Source organism: Mauremys mutica, chromosome 1 (assembly GCF_020497125.1).
Source record: "Mauremys mutica isolate MM-2020 ecotype Southern chromosome 1, ASM2049712v1, whole genome shotgun sequence".
NCBI classification, from domain to species: Eukaryota; Metazoa; Chordata; order Testudines; family Geoemydidae; genus Mauremys; species Mauremys mutica.
Window position 1 is genome coordinate 164,047,010 of NC_059072.1, and position 23,818 is coordinate 164,070,827.

At 43.9% G+C, this 23,818-nt stretch overlaps 1 protein-coding gene across 1 annotated transcript; it reads right to left on the reverse strand.

Moving 5' to 3' along the window:
* Positions 1-733: 733 nt before the first annotated feature.
* TBX19 (T-box transcription factor 19) lies at positions 734-22,295 on the reverse strand. Its single transcript, XM_044984602.1, has 8 exons — positions 22,099-22,295; positions 11,905-12,169; positions 9,249-9,383; positions 8,371-8,432; positions 7,176-7,237; positions 4,836-5,024; positions 2,942-3,077; positions 734-1,773 (listed from the first exon to the last, which is right to left on the reverse strand). Exons 1-8 carry the CDS (start codon positions 22,293-22,295, stop codon positions 1,542-1,544), a joined length of 1,278 nt encoding a protein of 425 aa, XP_044840537.1. The 3' UTR covers positions 734-1,541.
* Between the last annotated feature and the right edge of the window lie 1,523 nt (positions 22,296-23,818).

Genomic DNA, 23,818 nt, shown 5'->3' on the forward strand with positions numbered 1-23,818 from the left:
GTCTTCTTAGGCCTTGTCTACAGGGGGTATATGCCCTGGATAGCCATCCACTGGCATCGCTACAGCTGCACAAATACAGGCCCCTCCTGTACTCAAGGATATTGCAATTCAGTCTGGTGCAGTTTACTGCTGCTTGAAAGCAGGATAAATGGCACAGCATGAGCTGTGGCTTTCCCTAGCTACACCAGTGGCTGGTATCAGGGTGGAGCAAGGCCTTAGGCAGGCTTCGGGGTATGAAGAAACTTGATGGAAGCTGGTGTTTGGGAAGTGTGGGGAGACGGTCTGCTGGGGCAGGAAGCTAGTAGTAGTTGTGGTAGTGCACTAGCAGCTAGATGTCCCACGTGAGATCACAGCCCCATTTTGCTAGGCACTATACATAGCCATAGTAAGGCAATCCCTGCCCTGAAGAAGTTACAATCTAAATAGACACGACAGGCAAAATGAGGACGTAGGCGAGAGAAGGGAAGGGACTGCCCCAAGGTTATACAGCAGGTCAGTGGCAGAGCTGGGAACAGACAGTTCCTTTCTGGGTTGAGATTTGCTGCTGGTTGAATTGTTTTGAACTTTGTGTAAAGCCTCTACAGTAAGAGAGGTGCTTTTTTATTATTATTATTTTGGTAAGACAGTGAAACTAAGCCAAATCATTTCATTTGTGGTTTATTTTTACTCTGTCTGCACCTTGAAGCAAAGTGGAAATGCAAGATTCTAATATTCTCTTTTGTAACTATTTGCTCAAAAATAATAATAAATATATACCACTTAAAGAACTTACATCACTTTACAAACTCTGTATAGGAACCACTTCAACGCTGAAATGCAGCCAATTTTTTGGCAGCCTTGCTAGGTTTTCTTATAGCACACAAAGATTACACAACAGCTGTAGGAGAGGAAGGGAAGAATACCACCCTATGCAGGTGAAACTAGAGGGGAGTGTCTTAGGGAGACAGAAGGCAATTTCCTCCAAGTTGGAAGTTAGCTTCAAGAATTTTAAGAACTTCATAAAACAAGTATTTTAAAACACTAGGGCATTTCGAGGCAGCATTTCCACTTTAAAACGCTGCTCAGGGACTGTATGAGGATGTCATGGTTTCTGGTAGTTGTTATGAAGTCCCTGCCAGCAATCTAATTGTGACTGGCCTAAGTTACAATACTTATTCCTTTGAAATCCCATTAAAATACCCAGATGCCACTTCTGTTCCACTGGGACCTGAATCTCTGGCCCCTTTGCTTTGACATGGAAGCAAAGCTGACTCTAAAGACATGGATCAGTCACTGTCTGCTGTAGTGCTGAATGGTACAACAAGAGGCCAGCTCCCCTCTAACTCTTCCCCGTCCTTTGCACTAGGCCTCTTGACTCAATCTTTCATTGCTCATTTGGAAATGGAGAGGTGCAAGGTTTATCATGGAATCTGGTGCATCGCTGAAATAGGTTCCTTGTGCACATGTCCCCTCCCCACTCTGAACTGTGATCGTAGGAGGCGTTCTTGTCCTGTCAGGCTTGCTCGGATCCTGCTGAACATTCCTAAAGAGCTTCCCGCCCATTAAAACGAATGCAAGGATGTCCAGGCAGAATCAGCTAGTCTGGCTAGAGTGGGTTCCCCTGGTGTTTCCATGTTGCTGGCGGCTGCTCCCTGCAGAGGAATCGAGGCAGAAGTGGTGGGCAAAGGGATGTTACCTCGCAGGAACGTGCCTGGAGCGCTGCCATTCACGTCACTCCCCGGGTTGGCAACATTAAGGGCACTGTTGCTGACTGTCCACAGACAGGGATAGTGGCTGGAACAAAGCAGCATAAACCACAATAGAACTTAAACAGGTATTTCAAAGTAGATTAACACACACACCCCCTCCCGTTCCCATGGCACAATGTGGCAAAGTAAAGTGCATTACCCAGTACTGGCTACTGTCCGTGAGAGCATTCCAGACTCAACGGGCCACTGGTCTCAACTGGCAACTCCTATGTGAAAACCCAGTAAGAGCTAGGGCTGGTTTGGGGCAAGGGGAGGAAATGTGAAGCTAATTTTGAAATCTGAAAAGGTTTATCGTTCTAAATTTTGAAAATAGTTCCACCAGCTCTGCAGCTGATCAGCCAAGGAGAGGACATTTTAAAAAAATATGTTTGCTCCAGTGACTTTCAGAATTTTAAAATTAAAATCCGCATCCAAACTTCTAAATTCAAAACATTTCAACTTCTCTGTTAACAATACTTGATACCTTTGTAACTTCTTATGAACTGGACTTCACGATGCCCCAGTGAAGCCAAGTATTTTCAGCCTCATTTTACACAGCGAGATTAAGGCCAAAATATTTTAGTGTCCACTAATTTGGGCTGCCTGAGTGTGTATGTGTTGAAAGGAGATTTTGCCTTTCAGAAGTGCTGAGCACCTGCAGCTCCCACGGATGTCAGCTGGAGTTGAAAGCCAGGCATAGAACTCAAGAGTCCTATCGTCCAGTCCCATTTATATAGTCCCTGGATTAAATGTCTTTCTATTGCTGGAAGAAGAACCTAGAAGTCCTGACTCCCATTCCTACACTAAGTACTGGCTCACACTCGCTCCTCTCCTTCCCTTGACTAAAGTATTCTCTTAAAGGTTAAATAATAGACTGAAAGGACTAACTGTGCACTAGCTAAAGGGTGGGGCTAATACTAATTACCATTTATTTAGTGCTCTCCATTTCAAAGAACAGCACAAAGATTAACTATTTAAGCCTCACAAAACCCTGCTGGTAAACATTATTGTCTTCATTTTACAGATTGGGAAACTGAGGTAAAGTGATTTGGGCAAGGCCATGCAATGAGGCAGTGGCAGAGCTAGGCTTGGTCAGAAAGTCCTGAGTTCTAAACCCTTACACATGATTCCAAGCCATGCTGCCTAATCATAGTGAAGGAGAAACTTCTGGGCTTGTCCCTTTTCTAATATCTATGGTTCCACTGTAACCTTACCTAGGACCCGCAGTGGCAGTTCCCTTGGCATGTGGTACTGAAAGTAAGTTGGCATGTGGAGTGGATGGTAAAGAAGTCCAGCTATCGTGTCCTGGAAACATCTGCAGATTATTGCTTGAGCTCTCAATCAAATTCACTTTGGAGGAAACACAAAAGTTTGCTGACTATACCAAGTTATTGCAAGGCAATAAAAGAATGTAGAAAACAGGCAGGACTGAGAGAGAATTTAATTGGCTAATAAAGGTTCCTCCCCATGGGCTTGCAACAACAAGCACACAGGGAAGAACAAACTTACTTTACTGATGGTTTTTTCACTCAAAAGGTGAATCACGACACTAGTCTGGATGGCAGAGGAATGGTAACAGGACCAGAGCTGGCTGAATGATTTTGAACAGAACATTTTTCCATTGGAAAGTACCGTACTGTTGATATCAACATTTTCCATGGGAACATGTCAATTTGGACTAAATTTTGTTTGGAAAAAAATGGTGAGCGTTTTGAAAAGGTTGATGTGTTCCGTGCCGACCTTATCGCCACAGAACGGTTCAAATTTTCATTTCAAAATGATTGTTTGCTTAGAAATGTATTTTATATTATAAATAGAGCTGAGTGAATAGCTGGGTGTCCCAGGGCTTCCAGGCTCCTGTTTCCAAAGGGGAAGCTTGGTGGGGCTATGCACCCTGAAAGCTCCAGGGATCCTGACCCCGGGGCAGTCTGGCAGGTGGGTCTGCCAGAGCCATGAAGCGGAAACCCTACCAGCCCAAGAGACCCAGCTCCAGCCAGCACACCAGGGCTGGCGGGCTCCCAGGCAAGGAGCTGTGGACAACGGAACACCAGCTGGTTTCCACTGAAAGCTTGCTTGTGTTTTGGCAATCTGCAAGAGAGTCAATGAAACGTTTTGGTCCAGACAATTGGCATTTTCCAAAAAAGCCAAGTTTCAATGAAAAATTTCCAACCAGCTCTACTTATGACTAATATTATAATTTAAAAAGTCAAAATCTCAATGAAATTTTTATTTTATCAAAGAATTACCATTTTGGCTGACCCAAAACAAACAAAAAAAAATTTAAAATTTTGTTTTGTGGAAACTTTTAAATTTATTTTTGTTTTTCATTCTGGTTCAGAATGAAACCAAATTTGGAAATGTTAGCATTTCCCGGGGAACAGAAATTCTGGGTTCTGACCCGCTCTAAATGGAATGTAGAACCTTTCATCTCTAGCATTGTCAGTTCAAATCCAGCCTAAGCCGACAATGAGCAAAGTTACTACCAGTTGCTGATTGTTCAATGACCTACGTGAAACAAACTGATGCTCTCAGTCCTGTTCCTGGTGAACATGTATCCGTACCAGAGAAATTGCCACCATGATTGGTATTAATTGGCAGTCACGACAGGAAGACGAAGGACTGAATGGGACACGGTAGAGCACCTCAGAGAATTTACAGGCAGAGGGGGCTCTAAAGACACACTGACAATACAAAAACCTGTTTCCAAATCAGCTCTTAATATTCCCTTAAGGGCTGCTTTAGACTCTGGAGGAATAATACTGTTTCATTACTTGGAGTGAAAGGAAGGTCTGAAATGGTTCTGGGAGTTTTGGTATAATTAATAAGAAGTAATTTAAACACCATTGCTCTCCTTCTCCCATTCTCATCTATCTTCACCTACTTAGCCTTTGTGACATATCTACCTCTGTAATTTTTATACTTCTGTTTTCTGTGAACTGCACCTTTACATTTCTGAATACTCTCCTTGTGTGTGGAGTTCAGGAGCTATTTTATCCTCTGAGTTCAGTGCAGACTGTTAGAGAAGAGACACACACTGTGCTCTCTCCGCTGACTTCTGATTTTTCTTGCTTTGCTGTTTCTTTGTGTGAGGAGACATTACAGCCTTACCTGCTGGGGAGTGATTTCTCTGCATGTACGAAGCAGGATATGGTGCAGCCCGATGCCCTCGAAGGGCTGCATAATGCTCACAGCCATGGTGGGAATGCGGGGCAGTCAGAGACAAAGCTCCTCCATACTGATAATTAGAGTTTCCTGCTGCGCACACTGCCTCTGGATTGGAAATCAACCAGCCACCTACTGCAAGGGGAAAGGAAGAAACGGCAAGCAAAATTAATAAAATCTAAATAAGGAAAGTAACCAAGCTTCCTAAAAATGTACCCTGCCAGCTCACAAGAATTCCAGACAGTTGGACACCTGCTTGTTGCCTGGCGTTTGTTTTGTACCAAAGAATGAGTTCCAAGCCACAAAAAAGACATTTAGACACCAGATGATAATATCGCCAATGCTTAGATAGCATCTTCATCCCAAATGATTCCCCCAGCACTTTACAAATTTTAGAAAGGAAGCCATTCACTCCCCCAGTGAAATGCAATCTAGGCTGGAACATGGCAGCTTCTTATCAGCACAGAGCAATACTACACAGCAGCTTAAGGCAAGATGTGAAGAATACTACAGTATTCAAATGAAGGGGGGAAGATTTAGGAAAACAAAGTTAGTTTCCTAGCGGTATAATTTGGCCAGCACACGGAAGTGATGCCCTTACTCTTATGAAAAATACCATGGGATCTTTAATGAGCACAAATGGTCAGGACCTCAGTTTGCCCTCTTATTCAAAAGATGATAGCAAGGTACCAACCCCTAACAAGGTCTGCCAAGAGTGAGAGATCTTGGCTATTAACCTGGCACTTTCATGTATTGATTGTCCACTCAGATTTTAGAGGGGTGCAAAACACTTGCTAATGCAGAGACTTTTTCATACCATGGAGTTCAAACAGCCCAGACAGAAGCATGTCCCCTATGTTTGTTGTATATTAGGTGTTATGAGCAAAATTCAGACAGGCTACAAATCAAATTTAATCCCCAGGATACACATCAGGAGTTGAGTTTCATTTGTCATTTTTTTAAATGACACCATTTCCTGTTACTTATAATTAACAGGGAATGTAGTTTTAGTCAAACAAATCAGTATCTATATTGAATAGAGTTGTCTTCTAGGATTGCTTCCCGACCCCTCACTCCAACTTTCACTTCCCTCAAAAGTCCCACAGAAGACTCATTTATTCCTCTGTCCGAGGAGAGCTGGATGTGCCTCCTTCTGGAATCCACCCAAACTGCACCTGAGTTTGGCATTTCTCTAAAGAACAATGTAACTTGACGCCTTTACGCCTATCCACAATGCTGAGCTCACTGCCTCTCAAGCAATTCCATATGCTGCACATCCATGGGCTACATATTCTGTAACACTCACCATGTGCTGTACATACAGATGCCACAGTTGCCAGCTACCCATATATGGTAAGGGAGACCGTGAACCCAGGGCCTTCTGGCACACAAACAGAAGTACCTACTACTGGAAATAAAGAGGCTCGTCTTCAACCAGACTGAAATAGAAGAGTTGTACTCGGTAGGCCTCCGGACACTGGAGGGCCGTGATGCACAAACACCCAGTATTAATAATACTGAGCAGATAGCTGTGACTTTCTTGTGAACTATTGAGCAAATGAAATATCTTGTTGTAGTTTGCTATGGTTGGGACCTCCTAATGCAGTTTGTTCATGGGCATTTGTACAAACTGAATTTCATTCGGGAACAAAACAAGTAAGATGGGCAATCCAAAGTTCATTTAGAGGTGGGAACAGAATTGCCAGTGTGACTGATTATAAAGTACATGGTGGCAATTAGAAATAATAATGGGAAATGAAATCAAAATAGTTTGTGGAACGGGCAAGAAGCAAAAATATGTGAGTAAAAATGTTTCAGTGAAAAATCTGGAAAGAAAACATTTTTCACAAATAGAGTTTATGAATGGAAGAAAAGCCAAATTTCAATAAAACAAGAACAACTACCCCTCCTATTTTTTATGAATCATTCACCCGGCGATAATGATGGGACATTTGTAGGGATAACAAGAGTTTCCAGAGTTATAATACTAAACAAACAAAAAAAGAACACAGCTTTGGAAAGGTTATAAGTCTCAAACTGCTGGGCTCAAGCAAACCTCTAAATATTGAGGATTATAAAGAAAATGTCCTTGTAGGTAGATTATCCCGTAGCTGCCTCCTACATGGTTTCTTGAACCTCCCTTTGAAGTATTTCTAGTACTGGCTTCCATCAGTGACAGGATTCTATAGTGGCCATCTAGTCTAGCACATCCTATGTCCACAATACCTATTATAATACATAATACTTCAAGTTCCCATGAGTAAAAATGATGTTGGGAAACCTTACGGTGAGAATATGTCATATGTTGACCTTCCGAAACATTTTCAGGAGGATCCCGGGGATGGTTTCTGAAAGAGAAAATAATGAGTGGTTATGTTGTGCTGTATTCAAAGGAAGGTGAAAGGGTTAGGGAAATGGAAATTGAAAAAAAAACCTGAAAATTGTTCAATTTTAGGTTTCATCAACAAAGGAAAATGAAGATAAAAAAGAAAGTCCACCATCTTCAACTGATCACTAGAGAACTATAGAAAGCTCTGTACTATGCAAGATGTGCAGTCAAGAAGACAGGAGCTCCAGCCTCATTCCATGTGCAACAATGCCCCTGGCTCTGTCATTTTTGGGGATTGAACCCTAGCGCTCTGGATCTAAGTACATGAGCCTTTTTTGCTTGAGTGAAAGGACCAAGCCCATTAACTTCAAGGCAGTAGCAGACTCATACACCTCTATACATGGTCCAGCCACCGGAGGGGGACAAAGAGCCATATTTTCTTAGCATGGGTGGCACATACAAACCATTTAAAGATGACAAATAAATACACTTCTTTTCTGACAGTGCATGTCTCTCTAACTTCTTAAATACAGAGATCTCCTATGGAGACTATTTTAATGAAATGGGTCACACTTTACCATAAAGGTATAGTAATTACAGCGTAGTAACATTGCAATTTGACTGTAGTTAGGTTGATATCTGTGGTTACTACTAATTCATATAACTGGATAGTTGCATGAAATGAGAATATCTGAGAATAATTAAAGTGTAAATACAATGGAGCTTACATACCTAAAATCTAACACTATATGTATGAAATGCAACATTAAAGGGTTAATAAGAAGCACAGTCAGTGTGTTAAACTTCTATTTCTATGAATTAGTGGTAATTATATACTGAAAAGCAAAACCAAAGATAACCGTAATGTAACTATACTGTAATTATAGTAGTCTTCTTATAAAATATGACCAATAAATGATATTTCAGCATTTTGTATCAGCAGTGCATTCACCCATGTAGGACCAAAATGTGATGACAAATACAATGTGATGACAAATCTGGCATTAAGACCACTGACTTCAATGGAGTTACTCTGGATTTATAGCAGTGGAGAGGAGGACAGGATTTGCCCCTTATATTTCTCAGGGTATTGTTACAATTTTAACTGTAACAGCAGCAAAAGTCATTAAGCTGAGTAAAAGCCGAACTCACCTTTCCTTTGCATCCAGGAAGGCTTTGGCAAAGGGATTATACTTGATTTTGAGAGCTGTTATCTTGGGTTTACAAAAAACAAGGCATGTTAGTGAAAGTAATTTTAACAGAGACTTGACACAGCATTGTCCAGAGTACACTGAATGGACTGAGTTCCGCCTCAGTTAGTGAAACAAAAGACAGGCATTGTATCTACCATGTGGCTATATGTCAGCCAGGTGCATTGTGTGGGAGCATTGGTCTCCTCTGAAGCATCAGACATTGGTCCGATCCAGTATGACAAATTCTGTATTACTGTGAATACTTCTCCCAAAGCTGCTGAATTGCATAGAAATATGAATATCTGTAGTGACATTAACTAGGAAAAAAGGGACAAGGGCCACCAACCCTCATGCTGCAGGGCATAGCCTGGTTACAGTTTGGGGTCAGGAAGAAATTTCACCATGGTATAGTACAATAGTCTGGATGCATTATAGGAAGAGTGGAGGGGTTATACTTCCACTGAAATATCCAGCACTGGCCAGTGTTAGAGACAGATACTGGACAAGACAGAAAGTCAGTTTGTTCCAGCAAGGGGATGGGCTACTGATACAGATAGACCAATCCAGTATGGCAGCAGGCAGAATACCAGACTAGCCTGACTATTCACCTGTCCTGGTACTGCAGTCAGATTCTAGACAAGGCGGACCAAGGGTATATTTTGTTCCAGCAAGAAGACAGAGTATTCGATTAGATGGGCCTTCAGTCCACTCTGGACTGACAGGGAGACAGGATACTGGATTATTTTCACCATTGGTGTGTGCTGATCTGGCAGATCTTAGGTTTTTAATATTTCTCACCCGCGATGACCAAATTGTGTGACATTATTACCCACCTACCTCTTCATTTTGATAAGCAGTGACAGCTATGAACTGAGTCTCTGGAAAGGAGCAGTTCATCACCATCCTGTGTGGGCCTCCCACACGAACAATGTGAACCTGAGGCTCATATTTATGCAAGGAATTCAGCATTATCTGCAGAAAGCAAGAAGGAAGAGAGATGGAATTAATAGGCAGCAAGTTTAAAAACAAACAAAAGGAAGTATTTCTTCACATAGCACACAGTCAACCTGTGGAACTCCTTGCTGGAAGATGTTGTGAAGGCCAAGACTATGACAGGGCTCAAAAAAGAACTAGATAAGTTCATGGAGGATAGGTCCATCAATGGCTATGAGCCAGGACAGGCAGGGATGGTGTCTCTAGCCTCTGTTTGCCAGAAGCTGGGACTAGATGATAGGGGATGGATCACTTGATAATTGCCCTGTTCTGTTCATTCCCTCTGGAAAACCTGGCATTGGCCACTGTCAGAAGACAGGATACTGGGATAGATGGACCTTTGGTCTGACCCAGTATGGACATTCTCATGGACTGTCACAGCTCCATCAGTAATATCCAGCCTGAAACAGCTGAAGAGCTATGTTTGTCACCAAACAGAGCCCCAGAGGAATTACAAGCAATGACCTGACCTTGGCCTTGTGGTATTTGCATCATATCATTGATACTCATTGTCAGTCCCATATTGAGGAGACATCATGTACCAACATCACAGTGCAAGCCCTGTTCTGTCAGCACAGCTCTCCAGGGTCATCCTCTCTGTGATTCCACACTACACTGTCCCCTTCCCAATTCCTGGTTGCTGAAAGAGAGAGAGAAGGATTTCTCCTCTCCTCCCTCCGTCCTAGCTGTGGGTATGGACAGGGACAGACTCCAGCTGAATTACATTAGATGCTTCTAATGCAGCAGTAAATATTTATATTATGATAGTGCCCAAAGAAGATCCCAGTCAGATTTAAGGCACAACTGTGCTGGAAGCTGTACAAACAGATGAGACAATCCCCACCCAGAGGTGCTTATGGTCTAAAAAGCACTGGGACCATGCTCTTTTTCTGTGTTTTGCACAGTGCTGAACAAACCAGGGGTCCTCAGTGAACAATACAATTATTTGTTATTATAAAATACTTCCCTCCAGGTATCACATTTTGATTAAGAAGGGGAAGCAGAGCCTCAGACAGATTTGTCTGTCCATCATTTTTTCCCACCCTTCAAAAATATCCTCCCTTCTGGGGGTTAGGAAGGAAGGATGGTCTTATAATTAAGATGCTGAACCAGAACGTGGCAGCCATTGGATTCCATTCAAAGCTCTGCTACTGACACCATGTATGACCACGGGCAAAGAATGTCTCTTGTCTATGCCTTTGTTTCCCCATCCATAAAATGGGGATAACAATTCCCTACCTCATAAGAGTGCTCTGAAGCTAAATTTTAAGGCTTGTGAGGTGCCTAGGTGAGCATAATAGAAATGACAACAAACAAATTAGAAATACTACAATAAGGAGATACTACTCAGGACTAAGGTTAAAGTAAAGAAAATATTTATAGGTTTGGCAGAATTCAATTTTTTATACATATATATAATTTTGACAGATAATATTGATGTTTATTTTTAAGCATTTTTTCTATTTTTGTGCAACTGTGAACTTTATATATATATATATATATATAAAGTTCACAGTTGCACAATATTATGGGCATGACAGACAACGGGAGGTGGGTCAGATGATTATTATTTAATGACAGTAGATGTTGAGATTTGAAAAATTAAAGCTTTATAATTGTTAAAACACAAATTGTCAACATCATGTCAAACCATGCTTAAATCAATACCCTTAAATCAAACTCTAATATGTTCTCAAGCAGCATTTTTCTTACTTTGCCTATCTGTACATTTTGATTATCATTAATTGAAATATTTTTTGTCAGCTTGTGTGTATACCTAGTAAAATTGACATTTACTGATAAAAATCAAATCCTTCCAAGCCTAAATATTTACTTGAAAGGAATTGACTCCCGGCTGACAAGTAGCTTCCAATATAGGAGTTTTGTACAAAAACAAACAAACAAAAAGATCTTGTGCAATATTTTACTTTCAGATACATCTTTAAAAAAAGCAGTCCAAACCAATTTTTCTGTTTGTATTTTTAAGGGGCTCAAAGTGAATGTCACTTATTTCTAGTACATGCAGTTTCCTTCCAAAGGCCAAAGCTAACTCAATAGAATATTGATAATTATCATGAGGCAGAAGCAGACATAGTAATTATTTCATTTAGGAGCAGCCTTTTATTCTGGTATCTGACTCTTGCCAACATTCCACTTACACCAAACAACATGGAGAAAAACAACAAAAAACCTAATACCCACAACCATTTTTTCCCCTTTCTCTAAAGTTCTATGTAAAAAACCCAGCACATAAGACAAACTATGAAAAGCCCCCGATGATTAAGTAACCCACAGCACTCTCTGTCTCTCTTAACATCAAGAAGTCCATTAAAATCTGAAAGTGCCAATTAAGACCTGTTTACGTTTGGGCTCCAGAGAATAATTGGCATCTGTGGGTGAAGAGGGCCCCTCTAATTGCATAAATGCACCCTTGATATTTCTTGATTGGTAGGTGCTTGTGATGGAAGACAAGAGGTGTATGGGAAACATCGTCCTGTACCTGCCCGCTTCCATTGAGCTTGTTGGTAAGTTTTACTTTGCTGAAGGAAACAGAGGCTTTCATCCAGTGTGCCCCGAAGTTGGGAGAGTCTGGGTGAATGTAGACGCAGCTGTGGCTTGGTGGCTCTGGTTTCCCAGCGGGCACCCATTCACCGTTGACGTACTTCCAGCGGTGGCCGTCGGTCGGGGCAAAGTCCAACAGGAAGGAGTACATGGCGTTGGGATCCAAACCTGACACGCTAATCTTTAAAACCGGGAACATCCGTCTGTAGTGGAAACAGAAGGCAGGAGTGGGAGAAGCATCATTAGTCCTGCTATAAAAGAGGCTTGTTAGTATGTTTCTGCAAAGACACTCCCTGAGTTGCTCAAAGAACAAATTACCCTCACTTTGGCTGAACCAGAGATGATGTTAAAGGGCTACCATCACTTTGTTTTCATTTCCTGTTGATCAGTCAGAAGCAGTCACAAAATGCTTTTATGTTTCACCTGAAATATGGAATTTCACCCCAAAATCGCCCTGATTGATGGGACCAGAACTGATAATATTGTCCTGCACTAGTCACTCTCTTAGGGCTACTGGCTTTATTCCACTGGAGAGGTGGTTGGAAATCCCTATGCCACAGTAGTACAGAGCTAGAAGACAGCGAGAATTCAGATCTTACAATTGTAACATCTCAATTTCTAGAAAACTATTAAAAAATCATTCACACGTCCCCACTTGTATCCCTGATCAGCCAATGGGGAGCCATAACTCTGACCATAAACAAGATATATCAACACAGGCAGATTAAAATTCTTCCTTCACTACATAAACATTTTGGAAAAATCATTAAGATGGGAGGAGTTGTTCAATCCAGCAGAGAAAGGTGTAACACAATCCAATGGCTGGAAGTTGAAGCTAGACAAATTCAGACTGGAAATAAGGTGTACATCTTTAATGGGGAGAGTAATTAACCACTGGAATAATTGACCAAGGGTTGTGCTGGATTCTCCATCACTAACAAATTTTTAAATCATGACCGGGTGCTTTTCCAAAAGATCTGCTCTAGGAATTATTTTGGGGACGTTCTATGGTCTGTGCTATACAGGAGGTCAGACTAGATACTCAAAATGGTCTTTCTGACCTTGGAATCTATGAATTATATAGGACGCTTGAAGGCAAATATGGAACATACATACATACATACATAAGAACAGCCTCACTGGGTCAGACCAAAGGTCCATCCAGCCCAGCATCCTGCCTTCCAACAGTGGCTAATGCCAGGTGCCCCAGAGGGAATGAACAGAACAGATAATCATCCAGTGATCCATCCCCTGTCGTCCATTCCCAGCTTCTGGCAAACAGAGGCAAGGGACACCATCCCCGCCCATCCTGGCTAATAGCCACTGATGGACCTATCCCCCATGAATTTATTTAGTGCTTTTTTGAACCCTGTTATAGTCATGGCCTTCACAACATCCTCTGGCCTGGAGTTCCACAGGTTGACTGTGCGTTGTGTGAAAAAATACTTCCTAGCTTCTGGCGAACAGAGGCTAGGGACACCATCCCTGCCCATCCTGGCTAATAGCCATTGATTGACCTATCTGCCGTGAACTTACCTAGTTCTTTTTTGAACCCTGTTATATGGAATAAGGCCAGGCTTTAAAGCCACCTGCATATCTATATGGCTGATTAATGTGCACAGTGAATGAGGAAGATCATTTCAATTAGGGCCTGATCCAAAGCTCATTGAAGTCAATGGAAAGACTCCCATTGACACTGGTGGGCTCTGGATCAGGCCCTTGGTGCACAAAAATGCACACTTGTTGCGTGTGCATCTTGAGCGGGAATTCGTTCTACTGATGTCTAGCAAATAGCTTTGCATTGTGGAATTTTTGTTTTCTTGTTGTGTGTGGAGATTGTTTTGGTTTTTTTACATTGTATACATCATACAGTTTTACTTACACATATACACACACACACACTCCATGTTGTAAATAAGCCTACTCTTGCCATGGTCCCCCCAACACATATTGCCCCCTTGGCTTCACCACAGCCCCACTCATTAACATCACTCCCCACACCTACATCGTCACTCCCCCTTGAGGCTCACACTTCTCTCATTCAGCTTGCAAGCTATGAGATGCGCCAGCTGTTAGCCATGTCAGTGATACATGGCAACATTTAAAAGCTGCAGGAGGGAGACAAGCAGGGAGGCTGTGGTGGGGGGAGGGGCTGTGCGGGGAGCATGTTGGAGAGTAAGCCTGGGGGTGATTGGGAGAGTGCAGAGGTGGGGAAAAGAGGGTTTGGGGGCAGCACTCTGGCCTGTCCATGGAAAAGTGGCCTGGTGGCAGAGTGCTGTTCTGAAAATGATCAGGAGGGGAAGTGAGTCTGGGGGTAGACGGTTGGGGGCAGGGGTGAAAGTAACTTACAGGACTTACGGGTACTGCCGGAGTCCTGAGGGGGGCGTGGCCTCAGCCAGAAGAGGCAGGGCCTCTCAAGATTTAAAGGCCCTGGGGAACCAGCTGTGGCTGGGAGACCCAGAGCCTTTAAATCAACCAGGGGCTCCCAGCTGCAGAGGTGGCTGGGAGCCCCCCGGGTCTCAGGGGCAAATTAAAGGGCCCCGGGCTCTGGCCGCCGGGGGCAACCCCGAGCTTTGCGGGACCGGGGCAGGGATTTAAAAGGCCCAAAGCTCCTGCCACTGAGGGAAGCCCGGAGCCCTTTAAATCCCCGCCCCAGCCCAGTCGCCGGAGCCGAGACCGGGATTTAAAGGGCTCTGGGCTGCCCGCAGCTGCGGGGAGCCCTGAGTCCTTTCAATCCCCGCCGTGGAAGTCAATGTGGTCCAGCACGGTGTACTGGCTCTTGCCGGTATGCCATCCTGGACCGGACCGGCTTACTTTCACCTCTAACTGTATGTATGCGTATGAATGTGTCACAAACAATGCAGCTGCAGCCTGCCACCGACCAGCAGCAACCCCAGCAACCGGCCCCTATGGGCTGCTGCCTGCAGAGAGCCAGCAGGTGCCACGGGGCTGGGTCTGCCAAGGAGTAAGTAACCAAGGCAAAAACCACAGCAGCCAGCCAGGGAGGGAGCTGGGGGGGGGGGGGAAGTCAGGGGTGAATGAAGGACAACTGGAATAGCCTTCATGAAATATACAAGATATTTAGAGAAAGTTTTGTCAATTTCAGCCTCTGCACTCTGCAGGCAGGACAAAACAAAAAGAGATCTGAGATTGCACCCGATGTCCTAAGGACATTTCAGGTGTTTAAATCAATATATAAAAGAGGGTGGATTGGAATGAAAACTACTATTTCTTTCAAAGGAGGCACAATAATTTCCCTGAATATTCAGTTTTCCCCTCCAATCCCTTTGTGGTTTTGTCTATGGGGGCTATTTGCTTTCCCTGTGAATCTTTAGTTGCTTTAGCAAAATTGCTTTGCCCAAAATAAACCCTAATCATCATGACACATCTTTCCACCATGTTCTCCATGCTTTTTGTGTTGTTTTTTTTAAACAGTTACATTTCAAAGAGGATCTGCAAGCAGTTTGGACATCACAACCATGATCCTGTGCTGGGGAGGGAATGGGATAGATTTGAACTTGGAAATGTTTCCTGATTTTGATTGTGTTTAGGAGATCCCCTCATCCCGGGGCAGAAAAGAACTGCCCCTGCCATGGTCATACATACCCAACAACAACTGGGAGTGAAATTAACAAGGATGCCAGAAACAGCTCCTAACTCTGGGCACTGAACTGCACAGGGAACAGTTGAGTTTAAACTGTTCTTTTGCAGGCAGCAGCAGCAGGCATCTCAGCCAGTGTCCCTACTGCAAGCTAGAGCCTAGAGGAGAACCCCTGCTGGGGGGGGAGGGGGGGAAGGAATGCAAAGCTTTGTCGGCAGCCTGGCTGGAGGAGGGGGAGGGAGGAGCCGAGAAACCAATGTGACAGTGAGTTTTCCCCTTCCACCTGCTTTTATCAGCTCTGGATTTAAGCTGTGCAGCCAAATGCTTGTATTTGTTGTGTATATTAGTATTGGAGAGATCCCCTCATCCCGGGAGCAGAAAAGGACTGCCCCTGCCATGGTCAAACACACCCTCCCCTCGACCCCCTCCCCTCAGCTACTGTGAGTGAAATTAACAAGGATGCCAGAAACCTAGCCCTGGGGGCTGAACCATCAGGGAACAGCTGAGTTTAAACTATTCTTATGCAGGGAGCAGGCTTCTCGCTCCCTCCCTCAGTCAGTCTCCTTTTCTTACCGGTCCTCTGTACCGGCCCGTACCAGCTTACTTTTGCCACTGATTGGGGGTGAGAACTCAAGTTTCTGTAGGGATAACAACAAGGAGTTTGGTGGCACCTACTGATAGCTGTACATGGGAATGACTCTCCATGTTGATCCATATTAATTGAAAACCTGGGAAAGGCACACAACCTCCTCCCCCGCACCCCCAGTTTGCACTGAGGACAAGTTGCTAGACCGCTATGTCCTACCACTGCAAACCTTAGAAAGCATGCAGTGAGGTTGACAACAGGGGCTGCAAACTCTGCTTCTTTGTTATGTTTAGGAAAAGCTGTATGACAGGGTGATCTATGGGGTTAGCGGGAGGGGTTCTACTATTGTTGTAGTAAATTCACCTCCCTAGTAAGCAGTAGCTATGTCGATGGAAGAATTCTTCTGTCGACCTAGCATTGTCTGCACCAGTGGTTAGGTCAGCATAGCTGCACCTCTCGGGCATGGGGATTTTTCACATCCCTGAGAGATGTAGCTATGCCAATGTAAATTTTCAACATAGACCAGCCCTTAGTCTTTCTGTGCCTCAGTTTCCCAGCTATAAAATGAGGATGATAGCACTTCCCTACCTCATAGGGGTGATATGAAGATAAATGCTTTAGCGATTCTGAGACACTAGATACTACAGTGATGTGGGGGCTATACCTTAGATAAAACTTTTGAAATCAGGAGTTAAGTTATGGTTAGGATACGGAAACAGCTCTAACATAAACAGCACAGAATAAAAACAGTGGTGACTCTCACTGCATCAGCATCACAGCTCAGCTGCGTTTCATACTATTGCGAACTAGGATTAGGTGGCGTATCAGTTTAATAACTGGTATGTCCAGCCCTTCTTGTGGCAATCAGAGTGCAGACGCCCCAAGGAGAGAACAGATGGATTAAACCCCAGAAATGAATGGTTGATTTAACTGATTGTAGACAATGATATTGTACTATAAAAACATATTGAATACATACGCTCAAATAAATGTTAGTCTCTCAGGTGCCACAAGTACTTCTGTTCCTTTTGCGGATACAGACTAACACAGCTGCTACTCTGTAACATATCGAGTAAGGTCTTTTATGAAAGCTTGCAATGTTCTGAACTTGATGGTCATTAGGAGATGTGTACACACCAAGGTTAGGAATGTATGTATGAGTATAGATAGAAAGTTGTAAGTTGTAACTGTGATGCAACTTTACTTCTAGGTGATGCTAATCAGGCAGGGAGGGGCTACCTCCCAAGCCAGTTGTGTACATGATTCCAGCTTCAAGTACCCAGCCATTGTCCAGCCCAGAAAAGGACAATGGTGAACCATTAAAGCTAATGGAAAGACTTCCAGACAACTGGAGACAGGGGAGCTGGAACAGTTTGTATAGTGGGGGTGCTGAGAGCCATTGAACCAAAGTGTAAACCCTGTGTATGACGGGAACCACTTCAAGCCCAGGGGGTGCTGCCGCACCCTCAGCACCCCTAGTTCCACCACCTCTGACTGGGGATTTCCCCAGTCTGAGTAACCATGAATTACCTAGTTTGAAAGAAAAAACGGGGAGTGGGGGAAAGGGAAGCTTTTTAAAAAGGAGGCTTGAAACTGAATTTTTCATCCAGAAACAGGGACAGTTGGTTGGCAGGTGCTGTCCATGAAACTCTGGCTGCTCCTTATGGCTAGGGTGTACACTGGGAAACTGTTCCAAGGCACAAGGAATCTTGTATTAGACAATATGAAAATGGAAAGCCTGAGATTGCATCTTCCTGTTTATTGTCCGTGTAACTTGTATGTTTGTTTTGTCTCCCTTCCTCCTCCATCTTTGGATCTGTGGCTTTTCTATTAAATAAACCTTTTGTTTAGTTTTACCCCAAACAAGTCTACAATGTGCAAACCACGTGGGGTGTGCGTGCCAAAGTAAATTGCTGTCTGAGGGCTGGTTTCACGCCTTCCATGGGGAGAAGCCAGAGGGGAAAGCCCAAGTGCCTGGAATTCATGAAGGACGGATTTGGGGAGTCTCAGAACTGGAAGGAACATTCATGTCACCCTGCAGGGAGGAACGAGGCTGGTGGAAGCCAGGGTGAGACTTTGTGCTTGTGGGCAGGCAACTGGTGTCAGGGGTCTGAGCCATCGCAGCACAGCATAAAGGCACCCCAGGGTACAGAGCAGGCAGTGACAGAACTCCTTCCTGGGCTGTGTGATCCCCAAAACATCACAGGTATCCATCTCTAACTTCTGAGAGTCTCTATAGCCTGCTATGCCAGTTACATTATTATAACGGAGCATCACATTGTATCAGATACATATATCAGCTATATCAAAGTCTCTAATTCTGACTTGATATTCACTGTGGGCACTTGGAGTCACTATGATTCAAGCACATTTGGGGAAACATCAGTGGCTACTGGAGACTAATCTATTAGAAATTGTTACATTGTACATGTTATACTTGTGCTGCTAAGTCCTAAACTTTAAGGCTATGCAGCCTTACATTTCTGGTTCTATTCGTACCACTGCCTTCGATTGGGTAGATGACTCTGGCCAAGTCACTTCAGCACATTGGGCCTCAGTTTCCCCAGATAACAACACTTACTGATTTGATAGTGTGTTGTCAGGATTAATTCCTGGGTGTTCATAAAGCTCTTAGGGTGGGATTTTCAATATTGCTCCGCGTTCCTCCCTTTGAAGTCAATGGGGGTTTTAAACAAACTTCAGTGGGAGCAGGGTTAGGCCAGTGTCATGAGAATAGAGTATTCTATAGTATTGCAACTTTTTTTTAATGGAAGGGGCCCCTGAAATTGCTTTGCCCCAGGGGCCCCTGAATCCTCTGGGCGGCCCTGTTGGATTCTGCAGGGCATTGTCTGTTTCCCCAGCGTGTACTCTGGTTTTAATTAAAATATACTTTTAGAAATTCAGAGAGAGGCCTTTTTACAAAAGCCTACATCAGGGGTCGGCAACCTTTCAGAAGTGCTGTGCCAAGTCTTCATTTATTCACTCTAATTTAAGGTTTTGCGTGCCAGTCATACATTTTAACATTTGTAGAAGGTCTCTTTCTCTAAGTCTATAATATATAACTATACTATTGTTGTATGTAAAGTAAATAAGGTATTTAAAATGTTGAAGAAGCTTCATTTAAAATTAAATTAAAATGCAGAGCCCCCTAGACTGTTGGCCAGGACCCGGGCAGTGTGAGTGCCACTGAAAATCAGCTCACGTGCTGCCTTCGGCACGTGTGCCATAGGTTGCCTACCCCAGCCTATATGATTTTATAGTAACAGCCCCAAACCCTCTAATAACATAACTGTGCTTAGGGCCATAAACCAGAGACTTTTGAACTTCAACTTATTTATAAGACAACTTACGTTTTCTATTATAGAAAGGACCCAGTCCTGCTTCCACTGATGTTAGTGACAACTCTCATTGACTTCAGAGGGGGCAGGATCAGGTTGATAATGAAGGCAGAGTTTAGAACAAAGCAAAAATATTGAGAATTTGATCAGTGGACAGCTATCCATAGCCCACCCAAAAGTAACCATGAACACCTGATAACAGACCCATCAAACTCCCTTTTCCCCATGGCAAAAATCATTATCCACACATATACTCACTTGTATGCTTTACCTCTGGTAAAATACTAGTCTGTGTAGGGATAAGCAGTATAGTCTACATTGATTGTTTACCGGCTGGTCTACAAAAGGAAGTTGCATTGGTTTAACTGAGGGTGTGATTTGTAACCAGTTTAGTTAAATCAATGCAAAGCCCTTTTACCTGAGTTTAAACAGGCTTGCCTGGGTTTGGCTTAAATTGATTAGGAAACAGCTTAAGCCAAACTGAAATAAGCCATGCTTACAGCAAAACAAATGCCCACACAGGAGTTGGCTCTGCGTTAATGACATTCATTTAAAAACCAATTGAATTTAAACAGGCACAACTTCTGAACGTAGACGAGGCCTTTAAAAGAAACAGATGTCTGTTTCTTCATACAGGTCACTACAGCCGAGTCTCATCTTGCGCTGGGGTTACGTTCTGCTGTCAGCGCGTAAAGCGAAAATCGCGTATAGTCAAAATTACATTGAGTGGAATGGCAGGCGGAATCGCCCGCACTACAGGTACAGTATTTAAATTGTTATTTCTCTCTCTTTTTTTTTCTGACCGTGCAAAGCTGAATTTGCACATGTTAAATGTGCATAAGATGAGACTCGCCTGTATTGGGAATGAATACAATACTAGAGTGGTATCAGTTCAATATCTGATAACTCAGGAATATCAGCTGTTTTTGCAGGGAAGTAGGCTTCCTGAGTGAATACATTTTTTTGATCTCTAACTGCTATGATCCATGACAGGTGCTAGCAGCTAGTACCACAGTTCAGCCGACGTCCCCTGTTCTGCATCAGAAAATTGCTGGTCTTAATCTCTTTCTGCAAGATTGACACCTGTCAGCCCTTCCGTTTGGCTCTTTCTCCCTCTTTGTTCCAATCCTTCCTTAATATGCACATCTTCTATGAAATCTCCCAGTGACAATCCAGCAAAGGAAGAACTGTGTGCTCTTAAAAACTGAAATCTCTGTTCTGCTTTGTGACTGGACCTTCCTCTAATCACCCCCTGTGTGTTACAGATCTAATGGCACAGTCTGCCCAGTTTAGAGTGGGAGCACCTTGGGCAGGGCCGGCTCCAGGCACCTGCATTCCAAGCTGGTGCTTGGGGTGGCAATCTGCAAGGGGCAGCAGTCCCTGTTGTTTTGTCCCCAAGCAGCGCGCTGAATTGCCGCCGCAGACGGCGGGGGCAGTCCGTGTGCCCTTAGGGCGGCAGGCGTGTTTCCGCGGTGGCAGCAATTCGGCAGCAGCTTCTATGTTTAGCTGTCCGCGGCAGCTTCAGCTAAACATAGAAGCTGCCACCGAATTGCCACCGCCACGGAAATGCGCCTGCCGCCCTAAAGGCACATGGACTGCCCCCGCCGTCTGCAGCGGCAATTCGGCGCATTGCTTGGGGCGGTGAAAACTGTAGAGCCGGCCCTGACCTTGGATGGACAGTTCTCACTCCCAGCTCAGCAGAGTGCTAGACTTTTCCACTCAGTAAGGCTCCAGCTTTAGCACTGTCTCCTCCTTGGCATTTTGTAGAGTGCCCCCACACACTGACTGTGCCCAGCAGCTAAGAGGAATCATGAGCAATGCAGGAGACATTTTGACTTCCTTAGGTCTTGTGAATAAATCATTTACCAAAGTTCCATCCAAGTTTCCAAGTTCTCTGCCAAAGACGATGGAGCAGCTGCACTGTTAAATCTGTACCACACCTATATGCTACCAACGGGCTTGTCTTGCGCTCATTTCTAGCACAAATTGTTTATACAGGACTGCGTATCAGGGCAACAGACACAGGAGAGAGAGTGGCTGGGCCAACAGGTTGGGAGACTTGGGTTCTAGTCTGAGATCTACTATTGACTTGTGTGATCTCCGGTAGAGGACTCATTTTCCTCAGCTGTAAAATGGGGATAATGACACTGCTCTGCCTTTGTAAAGCACATTCAGCCCTACAGACGAAAAGCTACTATCTAAGCATTGAGTATCGTTATAATAAGCAGCGTTCAGAGGGAATCATTTGCAAAGCCCTTGCAGTGGGGTTGGGAGGTGGAACTATCCTTCCCCTGGGAAATGTTCTTTACTATTTTGTTCAGTCCCAAGGCAATAAATATCTTCTTGCAGTCTCTCTTACCATCAGGGATAAAAGGGCACAGAAATGGTTTGTCAGTATTCAGAAAGGAACATGAACCCCCTCCTTAGTTTGTAGGCTGTCTCTGAGACTGCCTTTCCCTCCCTGCACAGGATATGGGGATGCACACACAGCACTAACAACATTAAACCATGGCTACAATTTTCTTTAGCCTATGTAAACAGCAGTTGCTAATATTCCCCATATACCGTGGGATACGCTAATTACACTGGGGACAGTACAGCACTCACCTGCCGTTCTTGGTCACGATCATCTCGTTAGTGACGTCCCTGAACCTCTGCCACAGCGCAGCCTCCTCCAAGACAACCTGGAGTTGTTTCTCGGTCGGGTCCCCTTTGTCTCTGCCAGCTTGGAGTTCGCTCTCCACGACATTGAGCAGCCTGGAGACGGTGCAGTCACTGGGCTTCTTACATCCCAAATCAGTCATGGTGTACTGTCAGAAACTTCTCAGCTGGCTTAAAAAACAAACAAACCCTAAGCATACCTCAACCTAAGCCAATTAATTAGCCACACTAACAAATCTGCTCTCCCTGATCTTTGGCCATCTATTTGTTCCTCCCCCCGGAAGTCCCAATGGGACAATGACACCAGTGTGTTAAGGTTGACACACATGCACATACAAAAAGAGGACTATCTCCTAATTACTCATCAAGTCAGGTGGGAGGCAGCCTGATTACGCAATTGGCTGCCTCGGAAGAAGAGTTCTCCATCCAAATTAATGGGCTTTTATCTTTCTTCAATCTGAAGTGGGACTAATTGTTCTGTTTGAGAACCAGGTTTCCATTAATGAAAATTGTTTCATTTCCAGATTGAAACAATGCATGGAAATTGTGCTTGTGCTGATGCAAACCCCAGCCAAAGGGGTAAGAGTCAGCTAGCAATGTTCAAGATTGGGGTGGAGAGATGCTAGTCTTGCGAGCTTTCCATCAGAAATCGCAATGTGCTCCCCCTTTTCTTAAAATAAAACAACAACAACAAAAGGCCCCTCTGCACTTAAATTTTGCCCATGTGGTCTTGTGCCTGGAGGACAATTTAGTGCATGTTCAAAATGTCAGGAGTCTAGGACAAACCACGGTTCAGATCTATGGGATTTTTTAAAAGGTACAGTTCTCTTTTTGGAAAGTATACTAATAATTTCTGGTCACCCAAAAATGACATGACAGAGAACCTCATGCTTGTTTAATTCAACAGCCCTTGATGCGCTTTTATGCTTATGATTTTTTCTGAGAAGTTGGAAGGGCGTATTTTTGGAGTTATTCATTTCATTGTAAGAAACACATTCAGCCCCTGCATTGATAAACGTCTGGTGCACTTCATAATGAACGTTAAGGGTCTGGCAAACTTTCGACAGTCTGCAGGATTTAATAAGGTCCATCAGACCCGTGGCATGTTTACAAAGTCCACCAGACTTTACAGGACAAGAAGCCTGATCGGTGTCGTGCTCCTAAGCACAAAGGGCTGGATTTCCCACCCTTTTGTGTTGAATAGTACCTCATTCTGCAAGTAGTCCCTTTGATTCCAGAAGAGCAATGCATAGAATGAGGCTATTGGAATCTAGCCCCAAAGGAGGGGAGCTCCAGTCTTGCAAAGATTTCATGCTGTACCAGACTGAAGAGACTTGTTTACACTAGAACAAATTAGGACTCTCAATTCCCAGCAGCAGTAGCAACAGAGGAAGCTGTAATTTAGACAAGGCTCAAATGTTTTTGCCACTGTGCCACTTAGCCCTGCTATTTTCAAACCTTGGTTTTGTAAAGTATTTTGCTTCCTATAGAATCATAGAATATCAGGGTTGGAAGGGACCTCAGGAGGTCATCTAGTCCAACCTTCTGCTCAAAGTAGGACCAATCCCCAGACAGATTTTTACCCCAGTTCCCTAAATGGCCCCCTCAAGGACTAAACTCACAACCCTGGGTTTAGCAGGCCAATGCTTAAACTACTGAGCTATCC